We start from the raw sequence: 23,855 nt of genomic DNA on the forward strand, positions 1-23,855 counted from the left end.
GATAACTGCCTCGAGATGAATATCATCCACAGGCTTTAGGGACTGCAGCAGGGGCCTTCGTCAGCTTGAGGGCCTCCAGAGATTAAGTGAAAAGTTATTTCAATTGTTGGATAAATTTGTTTGAAAGAAATTAAGGAAAATAAATGTTTCAATTTTAATTGTTCTTAATCTTAGCCTTGTAAAAATTTTGAATAAATTACTTGGGGGGCCTCACATTACCTGTAGTCTAGATGTGTAGAGACAATCTTAATATGACTCTTAGTGGAATGCAGGGGATTCGCGATTCAAACTAGAGAGGAAGAAGAATGCTGTCCGCTACAGTTTGGTCACCTTGATAGCTAATAATAAATGCAAGATGATGGTACCAAACACCCATAAGACAAACCTGCGGACAAGATACACATCAAATACACAGACATTGCAAGTAATAATAAAAAACATCTGTCTATATACTATTAACTAAATTGATTCTGGGGCCTGATAGCACAATATATATTGAGGAATGTTGATATCAACACTCACATCCTAACGAATGTGCAGATGCCGAATTCTGCGCACTGCATGTGCATCCAATGCAGTGCGTTGAACAAAGACAAGAAAACAAATGAGAACTTGGCCTGTGCATAACAGCACTGATGAATAATCGTGTGGCACATCTGCCTTACTCAGGGACTGTTGCCTCTTCTGGTGTCACCGTTATAATCTGCTACTGATAATTACTTAGTGGGTTGTTACTCTTAATCAGATTTTAATGTGTTGTAAATGTTTTCATTATCAACAAAAAAATAAATATGTGACAACCCTTCCCCAAAATGATCCCCACTGTCAAAAATGTCCTCAATTAGGCACATGGAATTAAAACTAATCCTGCCTTTTGGTGGACAAAGTTCTCAATATTTAAATTTAATCTGACCCAGATCATGATATTGGATTAGATTGTGGGAAATTTAATTAATGTACATGAGTAGAGTTTGTTTATTTTTGTTTGATCTTAGGTGGATCAATGGACATATCAACACTAGTTGGTAATTAATATTAGCATTTAAGTTTAAACATTGTATATTGTTATTTGATTTAAGGATCAGGGAATCTGTCCACACAGCTCACTAATTAATACTAAATAACATATAGACAGTGTTTGCCTTCTTACTTACATCTAATGGTCACTTTATTTGTTTATTTAATCAGTGACCCTTGAACTCTGAACCGTTGAACCTTTGGCTCTGGTCTTTAGATAATGAACATGGATGGCCTTTGAATTGATATATTTATAAGCTGTTGACCAAAGATCTATGATTTTTATACGCCCACATTGAAATGTGGTCGTATATTGTCGTCGCCCCTGTCTGTCTGTGCCTGTCTGTCTGTGCTAAAGTTAATATCCGATTGACTTTAAATTTTTACACAGATTTTTCACCGATTTCCAATAATTACTGCCAGAGTTATGGTCCTTGACCACTTTGAAAAATCTGGTGGACGCTCTAAAGGCTAAAATCAATATCCGATTGACTTTAAATTTGTACACACTTTTTATACGCCCACATTGAAATGTGGTTGTATATTGTCGTCACCTCCGTCCGTCCGGTAGTCTGGCGTCCACAATTGCTTGTGGACGTTCTAGAGGCTAAAGTTAATAGCCGATTGGGAAGGAGCCTTATTTATTGCTCAGGTAAAGTTGGAGATGTCACAAATATACAATAAAAACATTTGGCAAGTTTTATGCGATGCGTCAATTCAGAGTAACATACCAACCTGAAGTTTCTTTTACTGCTTATTATGTATATAACAATTTTAAATCAAGAGCTGAAAAGTATTCCATAAATAGTTATTAGATGATTAGACCAAAACGTGTAGGTTAGAAATTAGGTACTTGGTTGTTTATTTTGTACTTGCAACTTTTCTTTCAAATAGTTTCTCTTGGCCAATTGAATAACTATTTTAGGTCATTTGTTTTTCAGACTTCACTAGTTAAAGCTAATGTATAATTAAAGAGTTTTAGACTTAAGTTATTAGATAATTCCTGAAAGTTCCAGTGATTTGATTTACAGTGTCTGAAACCTTGATGATGTCTGGGGAATGATGGAACTATATTCTAAATCAAGTTTGAGAAGTTTAAATTTCTTGTAAATTCTTTTAGAGGCTGTTAATGCTATCCTAAATGGAGACTTGACCATTTCTTGCAATAAAAAAAGTAGTCTGTTAAAACAAATGTTGAAAATCACTCCATTTAAAGTAAGCTTTGACCATCTATGGTTTACATGCTGCCATTTTTATTTTATGCTAATTGTCTATCAGTAACTCATTTCTATCTGTAACCATCAAGACCCAGGTTTTATTTAGATCTATGTTTTTTACACTCCCACTTTGAAATGTGGTCGTTTTAATTGTCTAAATTAACAAAATAAATAACTTATGCTAATAGAGCATCTTTCTTTTTATCTTATAATTAACAGCTGAGAACATTAAATTTATCTTGCATTGACAACAAAAAACCTGCCAAAACAAATATTCTTTTAGTTACTTGACCAAACCATTAATCAATATAATGACTATCTTTTCCTGTGTTTTGGGGGGGGGGGATTAATTGGGGAGTTTTTAGTCAGAATGATGTATTTGTGGTATGGATGAGATGATGTTCTGCCCTCTACACTCATCAAAAGCCATATTTATACCACCGCAAATATCTCTAGATCTGTAACAAGCCAGCCATCGTCAATAAACTATCGATGTTCTATTCATCTTCCTTGAAAATTAGCTTTTCTCTTGTCCACTACAAGAGAATAATTGCTTGTTTGGACGATTGATTGCCGTAGCAGATAAATTGACCAAACCATCGGTCAGATCCAGCAACTTAATCAACTGATTACCCTGTCTCTAAATCACAACCCCACAGACAAACAAGACATTTTGATTTTATGTGGTTTCATGACTCAAACTAGAGGTGCGATAACTTGCGAATCAGAATCAAGGTCCCATGGCATGTTCCCACCTCTGCAGAAAACTACTACAGTCTTGTATGGGCAACTTTCTTAGGTACTCTAAATAGAATCTATTGTGTGATTGTCTTAAAACTCTTTTTATTTGTATTGACCATTTGTCTAAATTTTGATTACTAAGGAGTATTTTCTACTCTGAAAATAGCCATGAAACAGAATAAGTAAATTGTGTATATATTTGATGTATACCTATGTAATAAATAATCAATTAGATTTTTATGATGTAAATTGTGTTTAATGGTTTTTATCATACAATAAGCACATTAACCCATGTCATGTTATTCAATAAACAACAGGCTGTAACACAAACACAGACAAAACAGCACAGCAGTTTATAACAAGCTATTCTTACTCTTAGTAGACCTGGGTTTTGAATATTTGAATAAGTTACTTTATACCAGTATTTCAATCTGTAATTGGGTACCAGTAGGATTGTGCAAGACGAGTTCAATCTAGTATGTTAATTGTAGAGATATGACCTATTTCTGGGCACAACAAAAATCATCAAGGAAAATAAGGATAAGTGTTCTACAAAAGATTGTTGGCATCCTTGGTCATATGTCATTTAATTAGATGAAGCTTTGGGCTTAGATTTCGTAAGGTGAAGCTACTGAAAATATCATGTTTCAAATAAAAATACAGGTGTGTGAAATTAACAATAAGGATATAAAAATCATTTAATTATGGAAAAGTGATGGTTCAAGCCTTATATCATTTGTTGATACTGTCACTATGTCAAGTTTGTTATGATACGACTCTGTTCACAGTTGACTTGTAATCTTGGGAATGATTACAGATACTGGAAATGGATCTGGGAATATTATTTCATTTCCAAAATACTATAATACTATAAGCTGATCTCAACCTACGAAAGATAATGATTCCCATCTAGATATAGTTTTACTCCAAGCCAAATCACTTTTTCTAAGATTAATATGTTGGTACAAACAATTAAAATTACAACAAACTTATACTCAAGGAGTTGCAAAGCAAAGAGACATATAATTTAATTAAAGAATTAAATACTAAACCTTTCACATGAAATGATTGGATTAAATTATGGTTCATTGATAGATAACTATAAACTGTGTTAAGCTGGTCAGGTAAAGAATAAAGAGATGCAGTCTTAATGAATATTTCTTAACTATTAAAATAGTCAACTACATATGACCATTCGTCATACAGTTTACCGGCATTAGTCTCAAACTATTTGCTCACTGTTGTGTGCCAGTATTTGATGAATCTAGCTTTTTTCTCTTGCCAAAGTTTTCTTCAAGTTTATTAAGAAACAATGTAGACAAAAACCTATGATTAGCAATTTCTATTTGGCGCCCATCCATAAACTTTAATATCATTATTGTTTGCAATTTATAATAATGATTGGAATGACTATTAGTTTCGCATCCTTTAGTAACTTATATCTAGATAGTCAGACAGATCAGATAACTCCATTGATTTTATTAAAGACAAACAAAAATATATGCTGTTTGCTCAAGTATACTAAATTATATCTGTCTGAAAAATTAAAATAAATCATTATTAAAATTTGTTTGAATTCTTAAATGGTGAATATTAAATGATCATCATTAATTTAATAAAATGGATAGAAGTTTGAATGTAAATATTTTTATTTATGTGTAACATGTAAGTCTGATTTGGGAATTGAAGGGTTGATTGGAAATCTAGCTTGCTTATAATAGTAAATCTTCTATTAATTAAATTGAAGACGTAAACCAGTTGAAATAAATAATAGGCACAAATTATTCATTAACATATTTTTTTTCAAAGTAACCTTGTAACACATGCAGAGCTGGGAATCAGCATAATTAGAAATGGTCATCACTAACAAATTGTCTGATCTATATCCTAAATAAATCATTACCCATAAAAGCACAACTTATTCATAATGAGTGACATTTAGTGATTGAGTACAATAAAAAACATAATTTATGTGGAAAAGAATTACTGGTTTGTACATATATAGCACAACGTTTCGACAAGTGTTTTTATAATATTGTCGTTTTTAAGAAAAAATAATGTAAAATATAAATAATATAATGTTTGTATTTTCAGGTTTGGAATAATAAAAAAGCCCATTTACATAAACATAGTTCGAGATCCTTTAGACAGACTAGTTTCTTATTACTATTTTGTAAGATATGGAGACGATTTCAGACCATTTTTAAAACGTCGTAAAGCTGGAAACAGAGAGGTAAGTTAAATTTAAATATCAGTTTTATCCGCCCACATTATCATCCAATCTGTATGAAATTTATGTACATTATTCAAATTAGTGAAACAAAGAAATCTATTAAGTTTCAGCAGTCATATTATACCATCTATTCTAAAAATTTTGCCTTCAGGACTGCTTGGACAAGTTAGCTGTTTTTGGTGTACATGCTTCATTGCCTGGCTTCCTATATTTGTAAAATGTGCCATGCAACAATTCAGTAATTTCTGAAAATTGATGGAACATTAACAGCAAATTTTCTAAATACTACTTAGCACTATTTTCAATATCTATTAGATTGACTGTAAACTTATTTATTTTTTCTAAGTCGTTTCTTTGAGGGATTTATTTTTTACCTTTTTTGATCAAATGATCAATGTAGTGGAAGCACTGTCTGCCATTTGAACTAGAACTGATCAAGCATGTTGTAGGAAATCTGTATAATCTTGTTAAATGGAAATATGTTTCCGCAAAACAGATATAAAATGCCATGCGAATCCAATTCACTGTACCATATTAATCTTGATCTGAGCTATAACTTCATCTGTGTGATTTGATTTAAAAGAAAATTCTAAAAATATTCCCCAAATGCACATTAATACCAATTTAGTTCCGTGCTTGATGGTCGGGTGACTGGGTAAGAAGTAGTCCCGGAGTAGATGTAAAAATAGTGTTGATGGGTTATTGAAGAGGGGGCTAGTAGTAATGATGATGGTCTGAAGTATTTTTATTGTTTTATACAGAGATTAATGATGGATATTAAACTGCTTGTTGTTTAATTATTTATACCTACAGATAGATAATATACATTACTGACAAGTGACTCAGTATGTATCTGACAAAATAAAACTAATAAATAAAGGCTGTAGAACTAGAAGTACCCTCATAATTCTAATTATATAAGTCCCAGGCCCGGGCCTCCCCCAATAGAAATTGTATGTGAAATCAGCCCCAACCTGTTTTAAAAGATCAAGACACATGTAGGAGATATTTAGGAAAGGAGACATAGGGTGACTGTCATATTGTTTATAAACAAAGCCATTTGTGTCTGCTTTATAACAGCTCATCTTTGAAATCTGTAAATATGTTGCTTTACATGTGAATTGAATACACTAGAAACGTCCTTGAAACGAACAATGATAACTCATGCTTATAGCACTTGCGCTGCTTTGTTTGTATACAGTGGATGACAGTTACATAACACCACAGCCAGTGTGTTCATTTTTTTTTTTAAATTAAAAACTAAATAATTTGTACTCAGCTGACTGGAACTGTTTCAAAACTAGATAATGAATAAATATAGAGAAACAACTGGTCTTCACCTTTAATTAAATAGTTATTTTGAATCAAACAGATTTGACATAATAAAAAAGTGATATTGATTTTTATACGCCCACATTGAAATGTGGTCGTATATTGTCGTCGCCCCCGTCCGTCGGTCCGGCGTCCACAATTGCTTGTGGACGCTCTAGAGGCTAAAGTTAATATCCGATTGACTTTAAATTTATATACAGTGTTTAAGGCCATGAGACGAAGAAGCCTATTGATTTTCAGCGATTTCTGATAATTACTGCCAGAGTTATGGCCCTTGATCACTTCAAAAAATCTTGTGGACGCTCTAGAGGCCAAAGTTAATATCCAATTGACTTTAAATTTATACACAGTGTTTAAGGTCATGAGACGAAGAATCCTATTGATTTTCAGCAATTTACGATAATTACTGCCAGAGTTATGGCCCTTGATCACTTCAAAAAATCTTGTGGATGCTCTAGAGTCTAAAGTTAATATCCGATTGACTTAAAATTTATACACAGTGTTTAAGGTCATGAGACGAAGAAGTCTATTCATTTTCAGTGATTTTCGATAATTACTACCAGAGTTATGGCCCTTGATCACTTCAAAAAACCTTGTGGATGCTCTAAAGGCTAAAGTTAATATCTGATTGACTTTAAATTTATACAGTGTTTGAGGTCACGAGGCGAAGAATCCTATTGATTTTCAAAGATTTCTGATAATTACTGCCAAAGTTATGGCCCTTGATCACTTTGAAAAATCTTGTGGACGCTCTAGAGGCCAAAGTTAATATCCGATTGACTGCAGATTGATACACAGAGTTGAAGATCTTTAGACGAACAAGTATATTGATTTTCAATGAATTTTTATGACTTGGAACAGCTAAATTCATGATACAGTATTAAAAGTTTTGTATACAAAACGTTAGCATGGGGCAGAACTTTATAAAAACCAAACAAATTCTAATGGTTTTCTGAGTTGTTGCTCTTAATCAGATTTTAGTGTGTTATAAATGTTTCATTACCGAAAAAAGTAAAAATATGCGACAACTCTTGTTGACTGCCCGGACGATTTAGCTGCTGTGGGCGTATGTTTCGTTGCCTGGCAACCTATCTTTTATTGAAATGAAATGCATTATATAAGACTTTTTTCATATTATCCATTAGGAATTATATATGTTTAAAAGTACAGCTACTTGTTTGAAATGAATGATAAATTCCTTGTTAAGAAAATTATAAATAATGTTTTAAGTTGAAATAGTGGAAAATGATTTTTGACATGTCATCAAATCTGACAGTATTCAATGATAGACCTTTTGGAACATAATTGTGACATTTTATTTTATTTTCAAAAATCATTTATGCTAAAGTTTGCATTAGCACTTACGTTTTAATTTTCAGTCTTATTCTGTCAATTTAGAAAGAGAGAAATTATTTTGCAATAGTAATAATATTCAGTGACATTTTCAGATAGTTCTTTGATGTTGGGCCATGGAGATTTCTTGAGCTTTTATCCTGTAACATCGTGGACAAAATTAGATTTAAATCTGTTTAGATGAAACGAATTTAAAACGACATCGTCACCATCAGGGACATGGAAAGGTTGAAAAACTCATGAATATCATTCTGGGCAAATTGACTTTTGCCAGATTTTCATTTGAGTAATTTACGTTAAGTTAAAACTACTTTGGTTAAGGTGATTCTTTCTGTTAGATGAATTGTCAAGAGGGATAAAAAAGAGTAGTTCAAAGGGAATTCTGTTGTTCAGTATTGAGCAGTATTTCAAGTGTTGTAAGTGATTTGTTACTGTTCTGCTTACTATATTGAGGGTGTCAAACCTCCAGTTATTTGTAAAAGGGGTAGGTTAGCCCTTTTCATTTAGAATGATGGGCGTAGATAGAATCAAAAGGACCCTGGTTTAAAGAAGATACACAAGGGGAACCAGCAGAATGATAAATGCAGTTCACGCCTAAATTTAACATGGTCAATATTCTAGGTTTTAATGTTGCTTTCTCACAGATGAAATCTGCTTTCCATAGATTCGTATTTTTTTGGTTGCAAAATTGTCATGGGACCGCAAAGGGATATACAGTATAGTGTAGATTATATTATGTGACAACTCCAGTTCTGGTTTTGTCAGTTTAAATCTAGTTGCCAAATATGGAACAGCTAAGCTCAGATATTTTGGGTTTTTTTAAAAGAAAAACACTATTGGGATTATATTTTTGATTGATAAAACAATTTGGTGACATTAAGTTTTAATGAGCTTATTTGAGTTAATCTTTTAATCTTCTTATTTTTGAGAAGATGACAATAAGTGTTGATTTCTCATATGACATGACATAAGATATTATCTGAAAAATTTAAATTTTAGCATCACACAAATTGACACATTTTTCAGTAGGAGTCTTTATCAGATGGTTTGTCTTTGACTTGTGAGATAATATTTAGATGATGTAACTTGTGGCTTGATGTTAGTCAGATGAGTTTTCCTGGTAGTTTGTCAGATGGTGTACTTTTTGGCTTGAGAAATAATATATATACGCTTTAAAAAAGTAGGGGATATTGAAATGCAAATACCTATGCAGGTTGTGATATGATAAATAGTCATGGACATTTGACATGCTTTGAGAGTATGTTCACAGATGAAGAACTTATCGCCCCAACAGAACCACTGAGCTGCACATGCGACACGCAATAGCGCCATGCACGTGGGAGGGGTTCATTGTCAAATTTGACACTTCAAGGAAGAGTTGATGAAAACTGCCGCGTGCTGGTTTATCCTATCCATGTTTGCTTTCCTATATGTTCTTGCATAAGATTTACTGTTTAGTGTATCTTTGCTTTAGTGTGTTATGTTTAATTTGCAATGAGACGTCTTCAACAGTTCAACATGATGAACGTCTACGTGCTATTGGCATGCTTCAAATGGGTTCTACACATTAACTCGCCAGCACATGGCAAACAGGCGTCCATGGAGTAGACGACGTAGAAATTGGGGTAATTGTCGATGGGCGTGTGTAATGTTCTCAGATGAGTCAGATTTACTCTGGATTTCACCGATAGGTGCGCTCGCGTTTGGAGGCGTGTAAATGAGCGCCATTCTAACATTAACGTCAGGACAGCATGACAGATTCAGGCGTGGGTCTGTTATGGTTTGGGGAGGAATCATCATGACAGGCAGAACGGACTTGCATATTGTCCAAGGAAGGATCACTGGTGTGTACTACCGTGACCACATCCTGGCACCGATAGTTCGGCCCTTTGCTCTACATGCAGGTCGACGTTTCATCTTTCAAGATGATAATGCCCGTTCCCACTACGCTCGTGTCGTAAATGACAAGCTCCAGCGTCACCATGTTGTCCATATGCCTTGGCCAGCCATGAGTCCTGACCTTTCCCCAATAGAGCATGTCTGGGACATGATCGGGAGACGTGTTCGTCAACGGCAACTGACAACACTGCAAGAATTGGCCGTGGCACTGCAAGAAGAGTTGGTCAGATTGCCCCAAATCGTGATGAGGAGCATGCCACAACAAATTGCCGAATGTCTGAGGATTGGTGGAGCAATTACTCATTATTAAGACAAAAAAAATCAAAAACATCCATTTTCGCTTTTGACAGTGTATCTCTTTGCGAGTGAAATGGGGCCGTCAGATAAGCCGCCCATATGAACTGTTTATGTTCATGTGTAGGCAATTTGCCTGTTATTAACATACACTGGTTACCTCTAATAAAAACTGCAGTGCATTTCCGCAGTTTTGTATTGTTTCTGAATACCCCCTACTTTTTTTTGAAGAGTATATATATATTAGATTATGCGCCTTATTGCTTGACGTTTGTCAGATGAGTGTTTCTTGTACAAGTTGTAGTTTGTCAGATGGTACAAGTATGTTTTAGAAGTCCCGATGAGTTAAAAGCCCTGATTTTTGCTAAAATATAAAATTTGTCAGGGCTTAATACACACTAAATATATACTCAGATTGATTATGTAACATTTAATTAAGAAAACAATATCAAATACCGACTCTAGATAATCTCCTGGCTTGGATTCAAACGGATTTAAACCAGGTGCATCAGGTTTCTCCACTACTGATAAAAGATGGCTGTGTTTTGTTACGCTTGAGCAGCATAGTTTGATTGAATTTCAATTTAACATAACTTTGTAATTACTTAATAGAACTGAACCATTTTTGGACTGATATTATTCCTATAAGAGTATTTAGAGATTCAACAATATTGTAGTTTGCAAGGGATTCCTATAGCGCTAAATGGTGCATCAGGCCTTTTATATAGTTAAGTGATGTGATAAAGTGATCATTGGCTTGCAGTTTTGTCATATGAGTGTTATTTTTTTTAGGTTGCCAAATTGTGTGCTTTTGATTTGTTACATAATAAATAGACATTGCAATTTGAGGCTTGATGGTTGTCTGATGGGTGTTCCCTGTAGTTTGCCAGATGGTGTGTCCTTTGGCTTATAGATAATAAAGTCATTTTGTGCCTTTTGGCTTGGTTTTTTTGTCAGATTGGTGTTCCTTGTATTTTTCCAGATGTTGTGCCTTTTGACTTGTGAGATAATATATACTGGTAGATACATCAGGTAACTGTTAGTTTGGTGATTTTTTAGATGGGTTTTTCATGTAGTTTTTCAGTTGATGTGGCTTTTGGATAGGCGTCCCTGTAATTTGCCAGATGATGTATTTTGTAGTTTCAAATCCTGCAGTGACTTGGTGTACTTTGTTGTTTAGCAGATGTTAATTTGCAATCACATAGTGTAAATTGTCAGATGGTGCAGCCAAATGGTGTTTCTTGTGCAGTTTATCAAAAGTGCTGGTAGATGGTGTTCTAATACTGTGGTTAAATCAGAGGTCTTTACAGTTTATTATAAGGTGTACTTCCTGTTCTATCTATATCATACAGCGTACTTTGTATTTTATCGGGTTATGCAGCCACAGGGTATGACCAAATAAATACAAGTTTATTTATAGTTTTTCTAATGGCATATTAATTATTATTAGATTAAGGTGTATGGTCTTGGTGTATTCTTTGATACTGTAAAATATTATGAGATTGACATGCCAAAGATAACCCTGATATGATTGTGGGAAAAGAAAGATATAATGATTAACAATGTGTCTATCTTTCACAAAAAGGAAAAATGTTTCTCAAGTTTCTGGTAATGTGCTTAGAAAATATACCATGTTGTTTCAGTAGTTCAGCTAATGTAGTACTTTTTATACGCCCACATGTATATTGTTTTCGCCCCGGTCCGGCCTCCGCAATTGCTTGTGGACGCTCTAGAGGCTAAACTTAATATAAAGTTTATACACGGTGTTTAAGATCTTGAGACGATGAAGCCTATTGATTTTCAGCGATTTCCGATAATTACTGCCAGAGTTATGGCCCTTGATCACTTTGAAAAATCTTGTAGACGCTCTTGAGTTAATATCCGATTGACCTTAAATTTATACACAGACTTGTTTAAGGTCATGAGACGAAGAAGCCTATTGATTTTCAGCGATTTCCGATAATTACTGCCAGAGTTATGGCCATTAAAAGTCTTGTGGACACAGTGTTTAAGGTCATGAGATACAGAATCCTATTGATTTTCAGCAATTTCCGATAATTACAGGCAGAGTTATGGCCCTTGATCACTTTGTGGCTCTGTAAAGGCTATCATCCGATTGACTTCAGATTGATACACAGAGTTTAAGATCTTGAGACGAACAAGTATATTGATTTTCAATGAATTTTTATGACTTGAACAGCTAAATCCATGAGATTAAAAGTTTTGTATACAAAACGTTAGCATGGGACAGAACTTCATAAAAACCAAACAAATTCTAATGGTTTTCTGATACTTCATGAGTTGTTGCTCTTAATCAGATTGTAGTGTATTATAAATGTTTCATTACTGAAAAAAGTAAAAATATGCGACAACTCTTGTTGACTGCCCGGACGATTTAGCTGCTGTGGGCATATGTTTCGTTGCCTGGCAACCTATCTTTGTTGTTACTGCATATAGAGAGTAAACTTACACAGGTCTGTGGGATATCACAATCTAGTGTTGACCTGATCACACCTTGTCAGACATTTTATATTGAGGTTTGTCTATGTTATTAGCAACAAATTATCAGAGAAATGATGGGGAAAGAACTCTATGTGATAGGTCCTGATAATTATAGAGTGAGAGACAACAAAATATGGTTAAAAGCTATGTACCGGTAATTAATGTGTCATACTGACATTAAAACAACTCAAGTTTTAAAGGAGGCATAATGAATGATTTAAGTTGTTGTGACAGTATCTGTATCTCTAAAATAATTTTGACAAGATAGAATTGGCTTTGTTTAAGATTTGTCAAATGAGATAGAATAGTATTGGGTGTTCTGGATAGAGTAAGCATTACTCTTGCACAGGGCTTTTCACTTCTAATGACATCTATTGTATTGGACATGGATTTTAGAATATTATCAAAGAATGAAAAGAGGCAAAATTATTTCAGCAAGTAAATTAATAATACATACCAAACGTTTATGAACTAATTCCAGGTTTATTTTGTTACAAATAATATTTTAGGCTAACTAATGGTCATGCTTGCAAAACGGCTGCTGAAAAATTACAGCATCTTTTCACAATCTCCCCATCTGAAGGCAAACAGGTGGACAATTTTGCACGGAACACACATAATTATTGGAAGAAAGTTTTAATCTGATTCAATATTGAATCTGGATTGTTTTGATAAGATTTTCTGCTTTATTTACGTTTAGTCATCCAGTGCTGTGTAATGACTGGTTGTGTAATTTCTATTACTGGGAAGATCATCTGTTGATTGGCTATTCAGTCATATTCAAATAAAATATTACATGCTAACATGATATGTAAACAACATGAGGCACGTCAATTGCTTTTACTATTCTCTGGTGAATCTAGTTTGAACGGCTCTTCTAGAACTCTTAAACACAGAGAAATGTTAATTTATCATGGAAATTTACGTTATATAATAAACTGAATTGTACGTAGGGGAGACCCAAATGACAGCAAACCTATACCCCGTTCAGACGCTTATTTTTAAACCAGTTCAAAATCACCACGGTTTTTAAGACAGGATCATGTTGCATTCACACGTACTATAAGCTAAACCAGTTTCTGGTCGGAGGTTAAAGTGGGTAGCTTCATATTCTTTATTCAGTTCTTGCGAACTGGAGACAGGGTTTTTAAGCCAACCCGTTCAGACGGCCAAAATGAACCAGTTTAAAATAAAAAGCCTGCTCGAAGACAGGTCGCGAATTGGGATTTTTATATACTGGTTTATTTGCCCCACATTTGTGTTCAGACGACAAAGTTAAACTGATTTAATGATCCCTGGGGTTTTTAAACCAGTTCAACTTAAGGGTCTGAATGGGCTAATAGATCATTACTAAATTTTTATTGATGTGCTATAGATAAGTACTATAGGAATAGTTCAGGCATTTGGTTGGATGGGTAGGTGATATAATGTAATTCTGATTAAATCAGATATATTTGCTAATGTTTGGTATTTTATTTGTTGCCAGACTCATGGTTACTTAACATCTGACAAACTTTATCATTAAGTCCTGTTATTACTTGTGTAAACTGTCAATCCAAACTTTTTTGATCAGGTCAATACTTTGTCCACTGATTTGATTATAAATTATCTTAAGAGTTGTACTGTAAACAACCTGTTGGCAGTTGTTTTGAATATATCTTGTGTGTACTGTAGATAATCAGAACCATAAAAGCAAAACAAAGAATAATTTTAATTAGATTGGATAAATATGCAGTGAATATCTTGTTTCTTTATGATTGTTGTCCCATTTACACCCAATTTCATACACAAAGTCTTCAAATATATGCCATGATGACAGCATCTGCCATAAAAATTGTATCAGATTTATAATCCAATTCTATTCTATTCAGTTGCTGGCTCAGAGAAGCATTGAGATTTATTTGAGTGAGACAATGTTTTCATCCAGCAAATAATTGTAAATCTTCTTCTAGAATTGACCCCTTAGTTAAGGTTATAGAACCAAACTTATGATTCAGTATAGAACTAAACATTTGAATAATATGATTCAGTATACTCGATACCAGGTAGTTTTTCTGGATCATTGAGAAACCTGTCAAAATTTAGTTGTAGAATTCTTAAGTGGTGAAAAACCAGAAAAAGAACTGCAAATGTTGTCATAAATTTTTCGCCAAACTAATCATGCTTTTGAACTACAGTAATTGATACAGAGTAATTTTCATGGTAAAAGAGAAATTTTGGTTGGGATGGATTTGGTCTGAACAAAACAAAAAAGTTGCTCAGCCAAAGACAGACCTGACGACTCTACCGCATTACTCGGTATAGTGCCGCAAAAAGGCCTCATGTACTGCTCTACTTTGGGTAATAGATTTCTACCGCATTTTCAAACAAAGAGGGTTTTTTAATTTTCTCGCTAAAACTATGGAACTAAGGGATGCAACTCTTGGCATGTAAACAAAAAAGGTTGAGACTTTCGGTTATCAACATCGATTTCATTTAGGATATTGTAAGGTGTAATTTAGCTAATAGTAATAGATTTGTTTTCAAATTGTTTTCAACCTATTTTAGAATTAATAAAGTGGATATAATTATTGGCATTTGTTCCAATACTCTTAAAATGCGTGTCGATAAAATAAACAAAGAGCGACCTGTTTACGGCAGAAATGGCTGACATCAAATACAATATTTTGAAAGCAACACAACCCGGAACTTTGTTTTCAAGATGGAAAAACGTCTCGCCGATTCTGACTTACATGAAACGCTCTCTTGAATAAATGTAACAACAGATTTTCGGAATCTCGGGAGAAAAAAAAAATTACGTACATTTTGAGAGGATAATCGCCATGTGTGGCGACATTTTTGTTCGCGCAGGTACAACATCAAATACAATATTTCGAATGCAACATAACCTAGAACTTTACTTTCAAGATGGGAATACCTCTCGCCGATTCTGACTTACAATATGGAACGCTCTATCGAATAAATGTAAAAACAGATTTTCGGAATCTCGGGAGAAAAAAAAATCCTGTACATTGTGAGAGGATAATCGTCATGGGGGGGCATGATTAAATCAATGCCGATATATTATTAGCCGTTATGCAAAACTATTTCTTTTTTAAGCCCCCCCCCCTCTATTCCTAATGTAAAAATACTATAAAATCTGATAAGCACACCAATTATCTTATATGAAACAATATTGACAAAAAACTCCCAGAATGGGGATCACAAGGATATTTTTACAATCATGCCAAGATGTAATTTTAATTATTTTTGACATTATTTCTTTCTGTAAGCTACATATTCAATTTTGATTAATTACATAAATTTTATATGGTTACCATTGCTTGTGTATATTTTATATCTATTACCCATTTAATGCACTTTTTGTGTTGTTGGGCCTGCAGTTCAATCTATCATTTCTAAATTAATTACCCTTGGAAGTGCGAATTTACCAGTTTTTGGAAATCTACTGCTAAATCATGGTTTCTACTGCATTTTTTTTTACACTACCCTACTGCATTACAGCTCTGAGGTGTTGACGGGTCTGGTCAGAGATAAATTTTGAAATGTTGGTTCTGTATTTTTCAGAATTGGACTGAACTCGTAAATTTAATAACTTAGTTGTGTTGCTAGTGTAAGTGATGGTGTGTGTATTATCAGCCTAATGGCTGTGTGGAAAGAGAGGGGAAGGTTTATGAGATTGTTTTTTCTCAAGACCAGGGTTGGAGAAGTTATTATAACCAGATCATTAACTTGGTGTCATCATTTGCTTTATGGTTATGATATTTTATACTTCTAACATTTATAGGCTAAAGATATTATACCTTACACCATAAATTGTCTTGATAATGTTTTTGTTTTATTCTCAAAATAAAGTTCCAGCCTATTTCATGTACTGTAAATTCCTGACTTCTAACTTAAAACGATAAAGCAAAACTCAGTATTAGTCCCCTAGGTATGAATATTGTGTAAGAATGTGGCATAAATAAAAAAAAACGTTAGATAAGAAGTTGTGCTGTAATTCTGAAGATCTTTTGATAATACATCTCAATCATGTTATAATATTTGTCTGTATAGAGGTTTAGTAAAATGTCTCGTCAACACATTTTGAGACTAATTTAATGTTAAATTTCATTTCTCTGGTTACTAACAATAGTAACAAGTAACATTTACTATATACATGAATGAAAAGTCTGCCTCTACAGCAATGTTTACTGCCTACTTTTCTTAAAATTCCAACTGCCAGGTGTTTGCTTATGTTGTCATGTGTGGGCCTTGGTTTAACAACCCATCCAAGTGACTTGGCACATTTTCATCATCAGCCCTGCAGTGAAAACTAGACATGAAATATCTGGTAGGTTTTTCTCGACCAATGCTAGGATATTCTAGTCGAGAGGCTAATGCCCTAACACTCGAGTGCCTCCCCCCAAAAAGTATTGAAAATATAGCAAATCTTTTTCTGGAAATAACATTGATTTCAATTGTGTAGTCCTTTTTTTTTTAAATATTAATATTATGGGTTAATAAATAGTCACCAGAGAGGGAAATTAATGTACTTTTTTGGTACCATTATTCAAAATAGGTTTTGATTATCTGATTTTTTAGAATATAAGCATTGGTTATTACTAATTAAAATATGTCATTTCTCATGAACATCCTGAGAGCTCCTTTAAGACACTATAGGCTATAATATGTTCAGCAATGGGTTAGCATATTTCACATCCTGGGTGTAACTGTATAATGTAAAATCAACTTGAAAATAACGTCCCCAAAACATAAATGCTACTTTAAAGTTAGAGAAAATTTCAGTAAATCAGAAAAAAAGGTTCTCATTTTGGAAAAAAAGAAGAAAATGATTATGTGAAACTGATACCATACTCTATATTCTCTTAGAATTAGATTACCTTTCTGACAATTATTCAAACCTTTGTTGCATCCAATCAAATTATGTGTAACATACCAACGTTTGATATCAAGTTTTTCCATTCATTCATTTTACATGATCAATAACCGGAGAATGGAACTTAATTATAATTTACATAATGAATATTCATTGAATGTGTGAAGGGGTGATTGATTGTGGGAAGTCTTAAGGATGAGGTTATGGAAGGCAATAGGAAGTACGTTTTCTCATATTACCAAAATTAATTATATTTGCTATAGTGTAAGCGATGATAATAGTAAAGTACTTTAAAAGAGTGATGTTTGTCCGTCAACAACTTGTGAAATATAATAGATCTAAGCATAAAAGCAATGAATTACATGTAATCTAGATTTCAGGAAGTCTTTGAACTCTATTAACTTCCGCTATTCCCAGGAATAATAACCCCGCTCGTGACTAACAGTAACTGTTTAATAGTTATTAATGCAAAAAAATTACTAAATTTAAAGTCATCAATGTAACACAGACATCTAAATTTAGAACTGATAGGACTTTGGGTTTATACTTGATGGAACCCATTAAAGGGTCAAATTCTCAATGGTTTTAGGGATAGCTCTAGTGTATCATTTCCAGAAATTCATAAGTATTAATGATTTTTATCATTTTTTTGATCAGATTACATGAGTTGAAATTTAAAGGACATTTGTGTGTATGGAAGTGAACTCAAGTGATACATGTTCATTGACCTCTTTAGAACATAGCTTCTAGAGATGCAATTGTCATTTTCAGTATACTCAACTAAGAAGGGGGATAATATATTTTTATAAAATGATTTACGTACCAGTATTAGTAATATTAGGAAATAAATTGCTTTTGCATATATTTAAGATGTTTCTATAAATTAAGTGTATTGAGAGTTTTTCAACATACCATTGATATTTCCTATTGGCCTTCCAGTTACTGATCACAATGATTACTGGTGACAGAAAGTTAATAAATTTAAGATACTGTCAATATCTGTATCAGCTGTTCGACTTGCTTCTAGCTAACAGACCCATTAGCATTAAAAACAATAAATTCAATAATATCGATAAAAAATACATTTGATAAGTAACCTGACAATGATTTGTATTGTATATGTATATGTATCAATCGTTTCCATTTTTACTGTTAATTTCAAATCAGTTACGTTCGGCAAAATATGTCAGAAGTCTCAATCGAATGAAAATTTCTAGCGTCTGGTTATTCTAGTCTACATAGTATTTATTGTGCATACTCTCTCGATATGAATATGCCGTCACCGTTTCACATGACTTATTGAATGTCTAGCCTCATTCTTTGAGTCCCTTGTTAGAATGGGCCTGAAACGCATTATGGTACACGATTCGTGTACCAATGGTAGAATGTTTATTTTGTCTTAAAAATATTGGATATCAGAAGCCCATCTTTTCCCGGTAAGATCACAACATCAATGTCGAAGATTTTGGATGATATTGAGTTAGAGACTTAGCTACTTTAAGCTTTTGACCATATCCTGTTTATATCATCCAGAGGATGCCGAATGTTGACAAATTTTCAGTTGATCATGATTGTAAATGCCAAACAAACTTGAACCAATTTTGAATTGGTATTCCTTTTAGACTAGATTCAACTTTCACATCATTGTAGTTTGCAAAGGATTGCTCAATCCCTCAAATGACCTTCAAGGAATTTTAGGTTTTAAGTTTATTTTCAGTTTTTATTTCATGAGCATATGGTGTGCAAGTGACCAGAGTCAGACTCCAAATCCTCTATGGAGTTGAATTTTTCGTGACTTTTAAACTGTCTAATAATATGGACTAACAGGCACCATATATTGAACAGCGTTAAATGATGTTAAGGGACATTGTCAATAAGTGATGAAGTCAGTACTTTACTGCAGACAAGGTTTCTGACTCATTAATCTTCAGATTGGGTTACTGTTAAAGTGAGCATTTTTACTTTGTCACATGATTTTTCGCTCTAAATAGTCTAAAAAATAGATAAATTATATAATGCAAATAAGCAAATATATAGATTAATTATTAATCTGTATTCAAAAATTTGAAGAAAAAATTAATAAACCAAAGAAAAAACATGTGCTTTATGAATTTTTATCGTACATCCATGTAAGACATTTAATGAAAATAAAAAATAACCAAAATTGTCATGGAATAGAGGCATTTCACCTTTAAGGCTATTCTGATAGGCTGAAATTGCACAGTGCTCTGAAATGAAATTGTATCTTTAACAGGAAATATAAAAACTTTGATAAATGGGACAATAGCGTTGGAAGATATTGTGTGATTAGTTGTCCAGACAAAAGAAATGTTTTTAACTTCGTCCCGTAGATCAATGGAACGGAAACAATGCACAAGGGCAGGTCTTATTAGAATCTATGGCAGAGAAACAATGTGTTAGGCAAGTCTTGTAAGGATGTCAGTTCCTGGGGGACATTAGAAATATCATAAAAAACATTGAGTTGTAATTTGTCATAGTATGAAGACAAGTCAAATTAATGATAACTGCAACTTATCACATGTTCTAATATTGTCTTACAAAATGGTTAAAGTAGCATATATAAGCTTATTGCTTAGAAAATATTCCAATTACATCACAGGGCTTTAATTTTATGAGATAATCATACTAGAACTGTCTGATGAAAATCTGATATTTTTCAATTCATTTTGAATTCAGGAAATATCTTACCAAAATTTGTAATAAGAAGTACAGAATAGTTCATCAGACTTAAACCTACTATTTCTGCAGACATAAAACATTTAATGAGAGAGCTCTTGCTCTATAACACACCAGACCCTTGTTCTTCCACCAACTAAAGCAGTTCAGTGCCTTTAATAATTCAATAGTTTCGTGGTAGTTTCAGCAGTAAGTTAGAAGGTTGGAACAGAAGTAATTAATGTTGGTATAGTTGGTTTAAAATACAATAATAGTTGTTGTAGTAGAGTGTTCTATTCTATTTTAACATGACTCATGTGAAACTGATGACTGATAGTTGACACTCCAGGGGAAACTATTCTCAGAAATAGAATCATTTTTCTCTCTTTTATGTTGCCCTGGTATTTATCATTTGTTCTGTGTTTAAAAGCTGGATTATTCAGAACTTGTATTGTTGAATATTGCGTAAATTTATTGCGTAAAATGTGTATGGTTCGTACGAAAATTAATTCCTTACAACTGTAGAAGAGTTATCACCATTTGCATTTGTACATGTTTGTATTACAAGCTGTTTGCATGATATTTTTAAGAAAGTGATAAAAGCAATACAGAACTCAGGCAAGGAATTGATTGGTTATAAAACGTCATTTTTAGACATACTGCATAAATACTTAGGGTTTTACCTATATGTTATCATTTGTTTGATAAAGACAAGTGTATCATCATGGAAACGTTGCATGTTAACAAACCAGTAATTGCTATTCCATTTAGATTTTAGTGTTACTGTTCAATTACTAAATGTGACACGAAGACCCCGGGGAAAACCCACGAGGTTGAACAGGCGACCCTTCTCCTTGTCACATACAAGCGGGAAATCAAAACCTCACTACTTGACTCAATGACAGGCAGTATCATACAATGCACACGCGTTAACCATTCGGCCACACCCCCCCCTGCCACTTAAAGAAGTTTTGTTGGTTGTCATACAAGACTTTATGTACAAACCTGAGTTAAATCAAATCATTTATTGGGCACACAGTCATAGAAACTTAAACTTGTATATAGAAACATCATTGCAAAATGAGGTATAAGCTTATTTATATCACAAATGCAACAATGCAACAAATTCGCTGTTTTTGATTGCCGCAGAGTCTCACTGGATGTCAGTGATTTTTGATCTCGCTTTTCTGAGAGAGAGAGAAAAAGAGAGAGGGTTTAATGTCCACTCAACACAAACTAGGTCATTTTTGGACTAACTCATGGTTCAACTTTATTTCAATAATTCGCTTGTGCGTAGGGATCTTTAGCAGTGGGAGGAAACCGGAGGACCTGGAGAAAACCCACGAAGTTGGACAGGCAACCCTACTCTTTGTCTCTACAACCAGGGAATCAAAACCGTGCCAGTTGACTCAATGACAGACCTTATGATACAGTGCGCACGTACTAACCATACAGGCACATACTAACCATACAGCCATCTACCAACCCCACTCACTTTTCTGAAAATTAGTGTTATGGTGTATACCCACATTTACTTCAAGCGGAATATCTCTACTCCCCCCACCCCATTTTTAAGGTAATTTCATATGTGACATGCCAATTTAAATTTGTATATCAGTAGCTGTATGTTAATTTTGACCATTGTGTCACATTTAGCCAGAATCAATTTGAACTGGAGAAATCAAGACATCTAATAGTAAGTGCAGAAAAACTGCATCACGCATTTTGTCCGACTGTAAACTAAGAGGAAAACCATGCACACAGGTCAAAAAGAAGCTAAATAGAAGGACTATCAAATTGATTGAATGGATCTCAGCCTGGCCGTAAGTGTTCAAGCCCATTGAACATTCTTTTCCTCATTTCTCTCCTAAATTTACACACACACTTAGAAATCACAAACACTTTCTCTTAACTAACATATCATATTATCACACACTGTCTTTATATAGATTTTCATTTCCCTAAAGATTCAACTTTTTATAGAGATTTGAAAATAAATCACACATATATGACAAGTTAATATTCTCCCATTTATTTGAACATGCTACTTGATGGATGAGCTGGTCACACTTCACATAATAAACCTGTCAGAACAGTTTTAAACTTTCCAATATCTTTTTTAATAGTTTTGTACACTTCTCAACATAATACAGTTGTATAAAAAAACTCAGATTTTAAAGATATTCGATCTAAGTCAGGTTGTTTTGATTGTATAATAAATGTTAAAAATGCTTTAGTTCCATTTGTGGAAGATCTTTGAAACATACAGAATTTTATTTTATAATGAGCACATTAGTAGATAATGCAGAAGGGGGAGAGAGGGGTTAACGTCCACTGGTTACAAACTAGGACATTTCAGGACTAACATTGGTTTAATTTTGTTTTAATAGTTCGCTTGTGTGTAGGGGTCTTTAGCAGTGGGAGGAAACCGGAGGACCCGGATAAAACCCAGGAGGTTGGACATGTACAACCAGGGAATCGAAACCATGCCAGTTGACTCAATGACAGACCTTATGATACAACGCGCACATGGTAACCATTCGACCATCCAACCCTCCTAATGCAGACAAAAAATAACCCCGATGTATACTACAAAAATGGAACGATATTCATACTGGCCTTAAAAATATCTCTTGCTTCGCCATACCTGACCGATCAGCTAAAACCACTACTGACTATTTTATTGCACTTTTCCGTGATCTTTTTATTTTAGTTTGTTTGTCAACTTGAAATGCATCACTAGAGTTATTTCCCTTTACTATGCCATGGTTTGATTCATTATTGAAACTGGTTAATCAAGACGAACGCATCATAAGTGCTGCTACTCAACAAAATGGTAGCATGACCATTCCCATGAAATGATTCTGCCTTGATGCCTGTGGAGCGTTGTTTTTATAATGACAACAATATTTTCAATATCCATTTTTGAGTAAAATGAGGACACAACTGCACAATTGTTGAAAACTTGTTGACGGAAATTCACGCTTCAATTTCATGGCAAATTGTGTGCGATTTGTGCCTCAATCCTGAGTCATTAGTATTGATTTGTGTGCTCACAAGTAAAAAAGACGAATGTTTCCACATGGAAAAGGATCAAATGAATGAAATTGGGTTTAACGTCCTACTGTTCTGCTCCGCGGAAAAAGATCAAGCTGTCGAATTAGCTCTTCAAATTTGACTTTAAAAAAAAGGAAAAAAAAGACCTACCTAAACAAAGATATTTTTAAGGTAAGTCTTATGGTCAGAAAACTGTACTGTTATGTTTTCAGTACCAGTAGTGTCAATGTGTCGAACTTTAAACTTAATGTGGAACTGAGGTGGTATGAACTGGATCGAGATCGGTTCACTTAAAGATACTTCCCAGAAAAGTATTTATCGGGTGGTTATTTCGAATTAAAGTATGTCAAATTTGGTAAATGGAAAGTATAAACACACAATCTTACTAGAAAAATACTGGTTTTGGGAACATTGAGGAGGGTCAACGTACAAAAGACTCTACAAATAAATGGCGGAAAAAGAAGAGGACAGAAATAATTAAGAATTTACTTAGGCCTCAATATGTATGGTAAATGTACATTAAACATGCATTATGCAAGAGCTAAATCTGCCTATTGCAGGTCTTTCTTTAGGCCTGAAATGTTTTCTAAAGTATTAATTAGACATTAATTAACTGATCCAGGCCTTAATCAACTCTCGATGGCATCAGATTTCT

General features: G+C 33.7%; 1 protein-coding gene across 1 annotated transcript in view; it reads left to right on the forward strand.

Annotated features, from left to right (window-relative positions):
* The window catches only part of LOC126808831 (heparan sulfate 2-O-sulfotransferase 1), a 142,353-nt gene that overhangs the window by 97,502 nt on the left and 20,996 nt on the right, over positions 1–23,855 (forward strand). The window contains exon 5 of the mRNA XM_050533821.1: positions 5,070–5,208. Coding sequence (XP_050389778.1) covers positions 5,070–5,208 — 139 coding nt within the window. The remainder of the gene's footprint in view (positions 1–5,069; positions 5,209–23,855) is intronic.

Source organism: Patella vulgata, chromosome 1 (genome assembly GCF_932274485.2).
Source record: "Patella vulgata chromosome 1, xgPatVulg1.2, whole genome shotgun sequence".
NCBI lineage: Eukaryota > Metazoa > Mollusca > Gastropoda > Patellidae > Patella > Patella vulgata.